The sequence below is a fragment of the Rhinopithecus bieti genome, unplaced genomic scaffold (genome assembly GCF_001698545.2).
Source record: "Rhinopithecus bieti isolate Rb0 unplaced genomic scaffold, ASM169854v2 scaffold_61957, whole genome shotgun sequence".
In the NCBI taxonomy this organism is placed as follows: domain Eukaryota; kingdom Metazoa; phylum Chordata; class Mammalia; order Primates; family Cercopithecidae; genus Rhinopithecus; species Rhinopithecus bieti.
This window is the reverse complement of record NW_016823861.1, coordinates 851,282-866,350: the sequence shown is the minus strand read 5'-3', so window position 1 is coordinate 866,350 and position 15,069 is coordinate 851,282. Positions and strand designations below refer to the sequence as shown.

Below are 15,069 nucleotides of genomic sequence, written 5' to 3'. Positions count from 1 at the left end.
CGCTTCCAGGTGAGGCGATGCCTCGCCCTGCTTCAGCTCTCGCTGGTCATGCTGCAGCAGCTGACCAGCACCAATTGTCCGGCACTCCCTAGTGAGATGACCCCAGTACCTCAGTTGAAAATGCAGAAATCACCGGTCTTCTGTGTTGCTCACGCTGGGAGTTGGAGACTGGAGCTGTTCCTATTCAGCCATCTTGCTCCGCCACCTATACATTTCAGAAGACTCCAAGAAGCAGAAAAATTGGAAACTCGATTTTGGCCACCGTTGTCTTCTGCGAAGAGAATCCTTGCAGGTAGTTTTCATCATTTTTCTGTTAAATTGGTGTTTATCTCTTGCTTAATACTTTCCTCATTTTGTTTTCCTTTGATAATCCCTCTTCATGGTGACTAGGCAAATGGAGTCCTCAAATTGTTTAAATGCAGCTTCCCTTTTAATGTGATGTTACATACGTATTACAATACTACTTTCTAACTTTTGGTAAATCATTTTGAATCAAAGTCTATTTTATAGTCTTCTTTTGATATTTTACATTGTCTGAAATGGCTACATATATTTTACCTCATGATATTGAAATATCTGTGCTAAGGAAGAGATTTTAATTAAGCCAGTTGAACTAAAAAATAAAATTAAATTGATTCCATTATTTGAATAATAAAATTAAATAGAGAACTAAAGTATTTGGTTTCCCTAGTGCATCACATAAAAAAAAAAGACAATTTGTTTCATTTCATTTTTTTTCTTTTTGAAGGCAGAGTTAATACATTTGCAAAACTATGATAAATTTTAAAAGGCATACAGAAAAGATGTAATGGCAAGAAAACAATGCCTAAGGTAATTCAAAAATAATTAGAAATATCTCTCCTAATAAAGAGAGGCTCAGGTGAAAACACTGGTCTTTATAGGAGCTATATTGCCCTGAAGAAAAGAAGCCACTATGTTCCCTCACTGCTGAAGACAGAATGAGATTTGGCTTCAAGAAATATTTAGATATGAGGAAGAGCCTTTCTAATTGGTAAAGTCCTTAAATGCTTCTATCGGTTTCTTACAATGGTTATGATTTTTTTTTTTCTAAAATCTTTTAAAAATCGATTTAAATGCTGTGGTCTAGTGGTAATAGTGTGTGAATACAGAGAAATAGCTAATGACCTCAAGATTTTTCTGAATCTAAATAGAGAACACTATATTTGGTTGATGAGAGTATGGAACCAAAGAAGTAATTTACTGGTCATTTATGAACCACACGACAGCCTCACTTCAGTAAGAACTTTAAGAAAGTAATTCTGTATACTACTTTTAGTGTTCATATTGAAGCAATTTTATCACAGTTTCAAAATGATATAAAAAATAAATCTATTGCCAGAGTAGCACAATTTTAAATATTGATTTGTTTGTAAAAAGATAGCTTTAATCATTATTCATGGTCCAAAAATTTCTCTTGACATATATACAGCTATACATAGAGAGATACAGTATAATATGCATGCTATATTATCAAGAATGAAGTAGAAGTTAATATTTAAAAATTTTCATCTTGATTTTAAATGTTTTCTATACTCTAAAAATTAAATATGATTATTTGAAGTATTTCATTGGAAGAAATATTAAACTTATTGGGAATATATAAAGGAGAGATCTGTCTGTTCCTAATACAATTTAAAATATAAGCAAATATTTGGTAGTTTAATGTTTATCTAGACCAGGTTAAGTGATTTACACCTGTAATCCTAATACTTTGGGAGGGCAAATTGAATGGAACACTTGAGGCCAGGAGTTCTAGACCAACCTGGGCAACATAAAGAAACCCCCATCTTTACAAATAATTTAAAATAATTCGTTCAGCATGATGACATGCACCTGTAGTTCCAGCTATTTATTAATCTGCTCTCACATGGCTATAAAGAACTGTCCAAGACTGGGTAGTTTATAAAGGAAAGAAGTTTAATTGACTCACAGTTCCAGAGGGCTGGGGAGGCCTCAGGAAACTTACAATCATGGTGGAAGTGGAAGCATACACATCCTTCTTCACATGGCAGCAGCAAGGAGAAGTACCAAGCAAAAGGGGGAAAAGCCCTTTATAGAAACATCAGATTTTGTGAGAACTCACTCATTGTCACAAGAACACCATGAGGGTACCCTCATGTTCAAGTTACCTACCACCAGGTCCCTCCAACAACACATGTGGATTATGAGAACTACAATTCAAGATGAAATCTGGATGGGGACAAAGCCAAACCATATCAAGCCTCTTGGGAGGCTGAGGCAGAAAGATTGCATGAGCCCAGGAGTTCAAGGCTGCAGTGAGCTATAATGGTGCCACTGCACATCAACCTGGGTGACAGCACGAGATCCTGTCTTTAAAATATATATATACATAAACATATGAATAACTTAAATATTTGTGTCACATATATCATAATTATTAAGATATATAATTCATAAACTCATTTATTATGTTATTTTAGTTTTTAAAACATATCCAATAAGAGTGAGTTTTATACATTAGAATACATTGATCATATCTGTTATATTTTAGTGGAATCAAGTGTTAAAGGATATTTAACAAATACTAATTATTAGTAATTTTAAGTGATCAACTTTATAACATTTTTTTAGAGTACTTAAAATTCTGGGTTTCAAAATGAGAGGTTTTTCCAAGATTAAAGCCACAGCTATTTTTATGATTTATTAAAACAATGAATTTGACTTGATTCATGTGGTAAATTTCCCAGAAATAATGTTAGGACTAGAGCTGTTTCATCTATTATACAGTTTAATTATACAACTATTTTAAAAAGACTTTGGAAAGAAGTAAAGAAAGAAAAGGAGGGAGGAAGGGAAAGCAAAAAGAAGCAAAGAAGGGAAGGAAGATAGTAGGAAAGGACAGAGAGGGAAAAAAACTTTAAAATATTTTCAAGGGAAATTCTACATCATTTTAGTTATTTAGTTATCATAATATGCGATATCAAATAAAATGTGGTACTTTGATAACACGGGTGATAAAAGAATCAAAATGTTTCTTGCAGGCTCACTGAATCCTATCAGGGCCACACTTTCGTGATAGTGTGGTAATCTATAGAATAATAGCAATCTTAGAATAAAAAGTTTATTGATATAGTCACTATGTAACATGTATGTTCATATTTATATACATAAGTTGTATCTGTAGAAATCATTTAGGAAGTTCTAAGATTTTCTGGATAGCAAACTATTTTAGTCATATGTTCATATTTATATACATACAATCTTATCTGTAAAAATCATCCAGGAAGTTCTAAGATGTTCTGGATAGGAAACGATTTTAGGCATCTGAGAGATAATATTCCATAATACCAGCATGTTTTCTTTTTCATTTTATCAATTACAGACATAATTCCATATGCATCACAAATATGTTGGCTTTATTAAAAAGAAGATTCTAAGTATAATCATTTTATGTTTTCGAGAGCCAATCTGTGATTGTCATAAGTAATTTTAGTCGCTGTACTACAGACTGAATGGGTCTTCATGCTAGCAAAACTCTAAAATTTGTTCTTGAAACAGTGGGTGCTATAATTATGCTTTTTCATCATTGACCTCCTGTTCTGGAGGTGACTTGGATTATGTGCTGCATAACCTCTTAGAAAGTGTTCTAAGGCAAGATTTACTAGGGCATCAAATTCTATAGTATCTTTGCCAAGTAATTTTGCTCAATTGTGTTGCCACCTTATTTTCCTAGTAAAGGACTATTGCCTTTAAGATAGTACTGAAAAACGTTAAGTTGATTTGATGTTAAAAGACCTCTGTTTTAGTGTGAGCCAAGTTTCTTCAAGTAAGAACTTTGCCATTTTCCAGCTAAGGAAATTTCAGAAAATAATTCTTAAAGCCTAGATTTTATTATTTTAAAAGTATAGGTAGTAGCGCCGGGCGTGGTGCCTCACGCCTGTAATCCTAGCCCTTCGGGAGGCCAAGGTGGGCGGATCACGAGGTCAGGAGTTCAAGACCAGGCTGGCCAACATAGTGAAACCCGTCTCTACTAAAAATAGAAAAAATTATCAGGGCATGGTGGCGGGCTCCCGTAGTCCCAGCTACCTGGGAGTCTGAGGCAGGAGAATCACTTGAACCCAGGAGGTGGAGGTTGCAGTAAGCAGATATCGCACAACTGCACTTCCAGGCTGGGCGAGAGTATGAGACTCTGTCTCAAAAAGAAAAAATGTAGGTACTATTGATACCAACTTCTGAACTTATCGTAAGTATGAAAATGTATGTAATACATACAGTCTGATACATAGTAAAACACTCAAACTGATAGCTAACAACTCTTGTTATTATCATTATTATTAAAATGCAAGCAAAGTTGCTGACATTGCATGACACTGTGCCCCAAGTCCTACGATGTGTTCTGCTAAACCCCCATTCTTTCTCAGGCAAGTCATATACAAGGTTAGCCATTGTATATGATTATAATAAGTCTGATTATGTCCAAATAGGCAAAAAGTTTTTCTTAAAAAAATGCCCTTGTTTCTATACATCTTCAGTGGGTGAACTGACCATCCACCACTAGGTGAAACCAGTTGTTTATATAAAAATATTATCCCAGAACTGACAGTTCCCTAACATGCTTTCCAGGTGTATTCAATGTTTTCTATTTCCCAAACCTTGAAATATATGAATACTTTAGATATCAGTTGAAGTGTCTGGGCACCCTTGATATGTGGTTATCCATTCACCTATTTATGCATTCAGTCAAATACTCCTTGAATACATATATGGGTCAGGTAATATTCAAGGTACTCAGCTAGAGTCCCTACCCTAATGAAGCTTGTATTCTTATGTGAGAGACAAACAGTAAACAAGTAAATACATAAAATATATGCTATAATTTCAGACAGTGTTGCTGAAGAAAGGTAATTTAGTGGGAGTATTAGAGAACGCCTGGAGAAGAGGAGGGTAAATGTATTAGTCAACAATGTGTGAGATGAGTGTATTGTATTGCTACCTTATTTTCCTGGTAAGGGACTATTACCTTGGCAAAGCCAAGGAGGCAGGAACAAGGAAGATGTATGAAAAAGAAATAAGCAAGGTGAAATCAGATGAGCAGGCAAAAATTAAATGTTTTTAGGATCAGATTGCCCATACTAACAACTCTGTGTTTATTTTTTGTGTGTGTGTGATGCAAAATCATTGGAGGGGTTTAAGCAGGAGTCATGAGATAATTGTAATAGAATTGAAGCAGAAAGTCAATTAAGAGTCTACTACAGAAAATACAGAGGATATGAGTAGACATTAGGGCATATATTCATTGAGGTACTGGCAGGATGTGATGATTATTTGGCTATGGGGCTTAAGAGAAAGGATCAATGATTACCCCTAGGCTTTCAGATAGAACACCTTAGTAAAAAGTAGAGCCATTATCTATAGTAGAAGCGTTATACATTTGGGAGATGAAATCATTCTGGTTTTGAATATGTTTACTTGAAAATAGCATATCTGCAGACAATTGTATGTCCAAGTTTGGACTTAAAAGATTCAGAGTGTAGCCAGATATTAAAATTTGGTAGTCATGAACAAATAGAGGATATTTGAAGCTATTGGACTGGGAGAGGTTCCAGGGGCCAAGAGTAGAAGTAGAAAACAGAAGTTCTCGTAACAGAGCCTTGGAAAACTCCAGCATTTAGTAGCCAGAAAGAGTGAGAACAAGCAAAGAGTCCGAGACAGAGCACCAGATGGGAAGGAGAAAAGGCAGAAGAGTGGAAAAAAGTTAAACAAAGAATGTATTCAAGGAGACAGTGATCAGTGGTGATGTGTAGTATATGAAAGGACTGAACTTACAGAAAATAAGGAATTATATAAATACTGAAGATTCACATATTTATCTCATAGCCCAACTGTAATTCATGAACCAACATGAGCAACAGATTATTTTCAAGGACAGTCATGAAGAAAATGGCAATATAAAAAACAACGTTCTCCAAACTGTTTTTGCACCAAAGTGTCAAGTCCAGGCAAATCAACACCCTGTGGGGAAAATGTTCTTGCTTTTTCTGCATCAGAATAATGCCAAATAGAAGTGTTTCTTTCTCTGAAGAAGTTAATGTTGTAATTTAGTGTTTAGGTTTGAAGTCAAACTTTACCACATACTAGTTCTCTACTCAAGATATTTATTTGACTTCTAGGTCTTAAGACATTCACAAGGCCTAAGCACTGTAAATGTTATAGTGCTCACCTCAGTGTCACCCTATGTAGTTCCAAATGAAACCAATCTAAAACCTAATATAAGTGAGGACAGCCAGCAAAGTTTTGACCTATCCTTTATCATCACTTTGATCCTTTTAATCTTACCAAATTTTAATTCAAATTTTAATTGTTTTTTTAAAAGTGAAATACTTTGTTTGGTGTTCCAACTTATCTTGCCTATCCCTGGAATATTTCAGCATTCTTTAACTTATTGTAAGCCACAAGTTCATTAGCTCTAAAATGGGTAACAGAGTACACATACATCATCTTTAATATGGTTGCAGTACATGGTAAGCATCTAGCAATTGTTAGCGATTGTTAACTTACCCGTTATTACTATCATCTTCGTTATTAATGTAATTTAAAGGATTGAGCTTTAATTTAATGATGTATAGAAATACCTAGCATTGTAATCAACAAAGTGTAGATGATAAATAATTTTTGTGTTTTTAGCTTTCATGCCCATTCCTGCACTTTACCACAGTCCTCTCAAATTAGCCAAGCATGGTAGCACACACCTGTATTCCCAGCCACTTGGGAGGCTAGAGTGGGATAGGAACACTTGAAACCGGAAGTTTTGAGGTTACAGGAAACTATGGTGATGCCACTGCAGTTCAGCCTGGGCAACAAAGAACGACCCTGTCTCTGAATTTAAAAAAGGAGATATTGGTTGTCTTGAGAGGCAGATGTAATTCACATAATTAAAGGAAAGTGGTAGAGAAGATGCCCAAAGCAACCATTAATTTTTCCCTCATATAAATCATTTAAAAATAACCTGTAGTAGAGATACTTCATTGATTCAGATTGAGTTATCATGAAGAAATAATTATCGGGCTACATTTCAACCCTGAAAGAATGAAATTATGGAAATGCGATTTTCACTTCTGAAAGACCATGAATTTTAAAGATCCATTTAATGTTATGATTACACTTTGTTTTAACTTGGTGACAGCAAATTAATAATTAATAATTTTATTTTAGGGATTACCTGCAAGTCGTGTGAGGTATAGAGTAGATGATGTCCAGTTTCCTTACCCTGCCAGTATTTTTGATGTGGAAGAAGATTCTGGAAGAGTAATAACACGAGTCAATCTTAATGAAGAACCTACAACAATTTTTAAGGTCAGTGTCTCTTTTCATTATGTAGTCTATTTGATGTTTAATTTTTGATAGAGAATTTGGCTTAACAGATGAGAGCACCTTTTTTATTTCAATTTTTCTCCTTTTTAATTTTTTAAAATTACAACTTTTTTTCTTAGAAACTTCCAAAATAGTAAAAAGAAAACCACTCGGTATCTCACATCTTGGAGACAGCCAGAATTTGCAATTTGGATCTCTATCCTCAGGATGACATTTCATACAAATACAAATATATAAATATATGTTTTCAAATCACATAGTCTTATACATACTGCTTTTTAAATTCAATATTATATTGTCTATGCCAATAAGTGACATTAATACTGTTATTTTAGTGGTTTCATAGAATTTTACTATATGATTATAACATTATATTTTTCTTTATAATATAATATTGAGTTGCTTTACAATTAGACTGTTTCCATTTTTTGTTACAATAAATGCTATCCTGCAACTATGTGTATGAATATCATTTTTCCCATACTCATTTTTTTCTTGAGATAAGTACTCTTGATATATTATAATTCTAGAAAACTTGAAAAAAATACCCCTTTCTATGCATTCTTTATCTTTCCTGAGAGTATCCATTTTCCTAATACCACTCAACAGTTGGATATTGTTATGTTAATCTTTGCATATATCTAGGAAAATATCTATATCTATTTGATTTTTGTAAAATTTTACTTTTCTTCAAAAACTAATGAAACAGAACATATTCACACTTTTGTTTTCTACATATTTAAAATATATTTGACAAAATAATGCCTGTCTCTACCTGTCAAGGTATTAAAACATATTTTGCATTACCATAAGTAGACAATTTTATTACGTGTTTGAACATTTCCATTTTAATAGTTACTTAGAATAATTTTTGTTACTGTGAATAAAGCATTTGACTCTACAGTAGGGAAATAGCTTTATCAGTTAACCACGTAAGTATCAGTGAGCACTATGTCTCTCATGATTTTACCGCTGTTTGGAACAGCTGATCAGTTTGTAAATTAGCATTAACCCAAAGGTCAGTTGTGGCTCTCAGGATGAGATCCTGAGATCCAGGATGGTTCTGTGATCTAGGTTGAATTAGTTTACATTATTAACCTACAGATTCCAAAAGAATTTATATTTCAGAGAACCACATAGTTTTGAAAGTATTTAACATATCTTAAAGTAAACATAGAATTGCTTTGATGTAATATAGGTTATTAAAGAAAATCAATTATAAATCCTATCACAGTGATAAATAATATCAGACATCACACCTCAATGCTGAAGCTTTTTCTTAGTTTTCATCATTTGAACAATTTCTGCTATACCAAATGAACTTGGCCTAATAATTTGTTTTTAAGAGATAGTATACCAAAGAAAGTTAAACTACAAAGATTTCCAATTTTATCCTCTAAAGTATTTCTGCCCTATAATCTCAAAAACAACTAATTCACTAGGAAAATTAATTTCTTTTTTGAGCAAGCTAATTCGCTTTTATGTGACAGAATTTAACACTTTTTAAATAAGTGTATTGGTGCTATAGAATTATGTGTATTTACTGTGGGCCCCAGTGGAATTATGGAAATGAGTTTTTAATTGGAGAGATATCATATAATATACTTGTTTTATTGGTAGTTGTTTTTTAATCACAGAGTTAGTTACTTGAGGATTCTCATCTGGCAAGTGAAAATAAGAACATTTATCTGGCTGGATTATTCTAAAGATTAAGTGAGAACGTAGTATATTCTAGCATAGTGTCTGCCACCTGGTAGGCAGTGAGGAAATTGCTCCCCCTTCTGAAACCAGAGAATCCAATACTTAAAGACCTACATATAAAAATTATGCTGTTATGTTGTTCTTATTTATAATCTTTAACATGAATTTTATTGCTTTTAAGTTGGTAGTGGTTGCTTTTGATGATGGTGAGCCTGTGATGTCCAGCAGTGCCACAGTGAAGATTCTTGTCTTACATCCTGGTGAGATCCCACGCTTCACACAGGAGGAATATAGGTATTGATTTCTGTCTGATTTTGAAATACATAAAATGTTTAGGACATTTTTGAAAGGAGTCTCTCAAAATTGATGTAATATGAATTTATGAGTAGACTTCCAATTTTGGTTTTGGTATTTCTAAATTAACATAATATATACGTTAAATTTTTAAATAGTTAATATGACAATTTAGTATAAAATATGTTTTAGTAATGGTTTAATGAATAACAGACACTTTAAAAAATTGATACGAACTTATTAAAATACAACATTATATTTTGGGGATTCAATTCTGATTAATGATCTGAATGGTTAGAAATAGACCTTTATTTTCTCATTATTGCCATTGACATGTAATCTGCATGTAATCTCATTACATTGGCATGTAATCTGCAATGATATTTTCCATCTAATCAGTGTGTATGTGTGCATGTGTGTGTGTTTGTGTGTGTACATAGTGTGTGTATATATATAGTGTGTACATATATATATGTAGTGTGTGTATTTATATATATACTGTGATGCTATGTGTATACATAAATTTATATATAAATATACTGTATATATACACACACATATAATACATATACATTTATATATAAAATATGCACATACACCAATATTATATATTATAGTTTATGGTTTGTATATATACTGTATTAGTCACCTGACGCAGCCATAACAAAATACCATAAACTGGGTGGCTTAAACAACAGAAAATTATTTTCTTTTCTTTTTTTTTTTCTTTTTGAGATGGGGTCTGGCTCTGTTGCCCCAGGGTGGAGTTCAGTAACATAATCTCAGCTCACTGCAAGCTCCACCTCCCGGGTTCACGCCATTCTCCTCCCTCAGCTTCCCCGAGTAGCTGGGACTACAGGCGCCCACTGCCCTGCCTGACTAATTTTTTGTATTTTTAGTAGAGGTGGGGTTTCACTGCGTTAGCCAGGATGATCTTGATCTCCTGACCTCCTGATCTGCCCGCCTCGGCCTGCCGAAGTGCTGGGATTACAGGCATGAGCCACCGCGCCCGTCCACAACAGAAAGTTAATTTCTTATTGTTCTGGTAGCTGACAATCCAAGTTTAAGACCAGGGTGTCCACACGGTCAGGTTCAGGGTCTCTTCTGGTCTTACAGGCAGCTGCCTTTTTGCCATATCCTTACCTGGAGAGAGAGAGAGAAAGCAAGCTCTCTGGTATCTCTGGAAACAAATAACTATATGAAAAATATAATACGCTGTGAGAACACAGTGGTGGAAATAAGATCACAGTATTGAGGAAGCAGGCTAAGGGACACTTAACTATGTTTGAACATGATTAACATAGTTTTAAGTTGTATCTTGAAGGAAATGTAGAGTTTAATCAATCAAAAAAGATATAGACAGAAGTTCCACACTGAATAATCAGCATATGCAGAAATATAAATAAGGGGTGTGGGAGTCTACATTTAATTCCAGAATATTTTAGTATCCAAAGAAAAATTGAAAGTGGGATGATGATAATAATTGAGAATAATTAAAAATGAATATCTCAGGCCGGGCGCGGTGGCTCAAGCCTGTAATCCCAGCACGGGACCGAGAGGGCGGATCACGAGTCAGGAAGAATCGAACATCCTGCTAACCGGTGAAACCCGTCCTCTAACTAAAAACAATACAAAACTAGCGGCGAGGTGGGCGGGGGCCCGCCCTGTAAAGTCCTACTCGGGAAGGCCTGAGGCAGGAAATGGCGTAAACCGGGAGCGGAGCTTGCAGTGAGCTGAGATTTGCACTTGCACTTCCCAGCCCTGGGGCGACAGAGCGAAACCTCCCTCTAAAAAAAAAAAAAAAAAAAAAAAAAAAGAATATCTCAGATAATGGAGAACTTGATCATGTTCTAGGATGATTTTAGTGTTTTAGAATTTCTTATATTGAACTAATAATTTTACGCTACAGCAGGAGCTAAGGTACTGAGGATTAAGGTAGGTGAGGGACACATCTGCAAACACTTAACACACTGAACCAAGCAGTTTTATCCTTTCATACGAATCTGCCTTTAGAAGAATCTACACAAAAGTAAATTGTGTAATATAATTACCAGAAAATCCTCCGTAGCATGTATGTAAATCATTGAGATGTAAATCATATGTAAAACAAATAAGAATTCTTGTTTAATCTGTTTTAAAAGATTATTCTCACCCACATACATGTACATTATTATCTATTAGTTTCCTTTTTTCTGAAACAGTAACCTGTGCTTCCAATCCTTTGGATTGGATTCCAATTCCTTGCTATGGGATACAGTAGTCCCCTCCTTATCCACAGTATTGTTTTTCACAGTTTGTTGCCCAAAGTCAACCGTGTTCAGAAAATATTAAGTGGAAAATTCCAGAAATAAACAATTCATAAATTTTAAATTGCATGCCATTCTGAGTAGCATGATGAAATCTTATGCTGTCCTGTGCCACCCTGCCCTGGAGCGAAATCATTCTTTTGTCCATTGTATCCAAGCTGCCCATCAGTCACTTAGTAGGTCTGAGTTATCAGATTGAAAACAAAACAAAACAAAAAACACATAGTAAATATAGGCTTTGTTGTCATCTGAAGTTCCAGGCCTCTAGTGGGGGTCTTGGAGTATATCCCCCATAAATAAAGGGGAACTCCTGTGCACAGTTTTCTGTTTTTGAAGAACTTCTCTGAATGTGTTAATTTTGAAGTTCTCAAGAACAGGACGGATATAAACTCACTATGTTTCTCACTAAATTATCTAGATCAGGTATTCTCAAAAAATATACTTACTCTTCTAAGTGAATCCAAAAACACACTCACAGTTTTAACTTAAAATTCCCATCTGTGTTCTTCAAAGCCCCTTGCGGCAAGTCTAATTATCTTTGGAAACTCCAAGAGAAGAAGAAAGTGATAAAATGCTTAAACTTCCTCTTTAAATAAACTTAAGTGGTGTACTGTTTCTCTAAGTTTTCATTTAGAACTCATTTCCTTGTTAATAGAAATATGCGTCTAGACTTCTCTTTTAGCTAAAATATCCAGGCCAAGGTCATAAATTGAAGCAGGGCATTGCTCATTTAGCTCTCTTTATTAAGTATCTTTGCTTAATGCTGTGTTTTAAAAATGTAAATATGTTGTTCAACGTGTAATTTACCATTTTGCACCATCTCTGCATAAAACTATTAACTTCAAATAGATTCTCTTAATAAAATTGTTGTTAACTTAAGAGAACAAAAATTAGCCAATTGTGTGGTACTAAAATTAACAATAGTCACATAGATACATGTGGGAGAATTTTGATCTTTCAGAACTTTTCTAACAATTACAAAATTGGCCTTGATTATCCCAGTTCATTTGGTGTTCTGAATTATAAAGATAATTTGGTAATCTTGTTGCATCCTACTGTGTATTAATAATATGCACAATTGTACACACATAACTCCCAGAGATTCTAAGAATCAGTATCTTGGTCATAATGCGTTTAGTAGTACTTGAATACTTAAAAGGATTAATTTTTTATCAAATAACCAGAAAATTTGAAAAATAAATGTTATAACAAATGTGAACAAGGACACTACTTTTTGGATAAATGCAAGTAATTGAATATAATTATGTTTATATAGGTCTAAATTTGAACCAAAATTCTAACTGAACTGTAAAGAAACTTAAGTCTAATGATTATCATCTTCAATTATCTCTTCATTCTTTTTGAAGATCATTGAGGAAATACATAGATAGCAGTATCTGGATGCCTCTTAAATCCTGTTTCTCATGGACATATAGCTGGATTACATTTCCTCTCCTTATTAACTAGGGGTGAATTCTGAATTCTGCCATTTGACTGTTTTATGGCCAAAAAAATATGGAACTAATTGGTCTGCATCATCTCCTTAGAAGGCTTAGTCCCATTAGCTACTGTTGTTTCAACTAATATAAGTTGTTCAACATTTTATTAGTTTCCAACAACTAATCGCATAATTAATTAATCATATTTAAAAGTCATTCTCATTCATATTGCAGTATTTCCCAGCTTGACATTTTAAAAACAATATTCATGGTAGAATATTTTTATTTCTGTATGATATTTTCTTTTAATATATTCAATTGCTAGCTTTGGCAATATGCCTGTGCCATTTCAGGTTGGCCAACACACTTTCCTTTCTTAATGAAAAAATAGTGAAGCACATAATGGTTTCTGCCAACTTCATATACCTCATTCCCTCTCTAATGTTTTCAAATTCATTTTACTGCCTCAACTGGATGCACATAATTCCCAGAGATGCTAAATGACATGATTAATTTTTGATCATTAGGATGGTCCTTTGTGTTGGGATTACTCCTAGTGAAAAACCTTCTACTTCTTGTGATCAAATTTGGGGGCAATATAAAAATGATAGCTCAGGATTTATGTTCTTTGTAGGGTGTAAGAGAAGGTAATGTGTTACAGATGGAAAGCAGTAATCTGGCACTGTAAGCTGAGGTACACACATGGTTATTACATCTCAGGAATGTCTTCATTCCAATACTTGTGTTTGAATTCCATAGAAAAAAATAGCATTTAACAAATAATTAGGTATAAAAGAGAGATTTTAAAGATAAAATATTTATTTATTTATCATAGAATATTTAACTGAATCATTGACCCATACCTCCCCCTCTGGTCACTGACTCCATTGACTTATTTCTATTAGATACTCATTAAATCATTAAATTTCAGGGTAATCAGATTGAGTTAGGGCTAGTTTAGGCCACTGTAATAGGAAACCACCAAATTTCAATGGTTTAGAGTTCAGGGACCTGGGACAACTCAGGGGTGACCATCTTCAACATTCTGTTTCAAAATAACTCGTTATTACCATTTTAGTCAGGGGAAAGGGGAAAGCAGATAGAAGTCCACATCTAGAGATTTCCTTAATCAAGTGAGGTTAGAATTGATTTCACCCCATTTCAGTTCAGTTCATATTTCGTTGTGAGAATCCAGGTACAGGTCTACATTTAGCTCTAACAAGGGGAGAGGAATGCTGTTCCTTGCTCGACAACTGTGTCCTAGTTCTACCTCAATTGTTGAGGAAAAAAGGGAAATGGTAGAGGTGAAGACCTTGCACATTAAACATGTGATTGTAAACAATTCATAGATTTATAGATTTTAATTGCCACAGTGAGTTTAAAATGACTTAGTTAGAATGCACAATGGGGTACATGAGCTGATGATATAATAGAATAGAAGCATTTTTACATTTAAATATGTATTAATGAAGTAAATTGTTCTTAAAATAACAAGAAAATGAATTTTTTTTTTTTTTAATTCAAAGCAAATCTCAGATTAACATTTGTGGTTGGTTTTAAAATCTGTATTTTGGTAATTTCAGTTTAATGAGTATTAACATTACATATTCCGAGCCAAACCTTTCTGAATTTCAAGCTAAAGATTGGATATTTGATACAACGAATTACCTTCTCCAGTTTTCTGAGAAGTTTCAGTGTCTTGGTCACAAAAGTAAAATAAAAAGAAAATAAAAATGAAAGCATAATGGCAAAGTGTAAATTTGAGTTATGAGCTGAAAACTAGCATGGTGAAGACCATCAAAAATGTTTGAGAGGTTGCATTTACTATTTGGCATAACATTTTTCAATATACCAGTTCTAGCTAGACAGAGAAACAAAATCCATTGTTCTTTTTTTAGAATTGAAAGCACTTTTTTTTTAATTAATAGAACATTTTATTATTGTTGTTGCTATTACTTTTTTTTTTTCATTTTTTT

At 33.8% G+C, this 15,069-nt stretch overlaps 1 protein-coding gene across 1 annotated transcript in view; it reads left to right on the top strand.

Annotated features, from left to right (window-relative positions):
* The window catches only part of PCDH15 (protocadherin related 15), a 591,153-nt gene that overhangs the window by 429,826 nt on the left and 146,258 nt on the right, over window positions 1-15,069 (top strand). Inside the window, exons 20-21 of the mRNA XM_017861934.1 lie at window positions 7,195-7,335; window positions 9,236-9,348. Coding sequence (XP_017717423.1) covers window positions 7,195-7,335; window positions 9,236-9,348 — 254 coding nt within the window. The remainder of the gene's footprint in view (window positions 1-7,194; window positions 7,336-9,235; window positions 9,349-15,069) is intronic.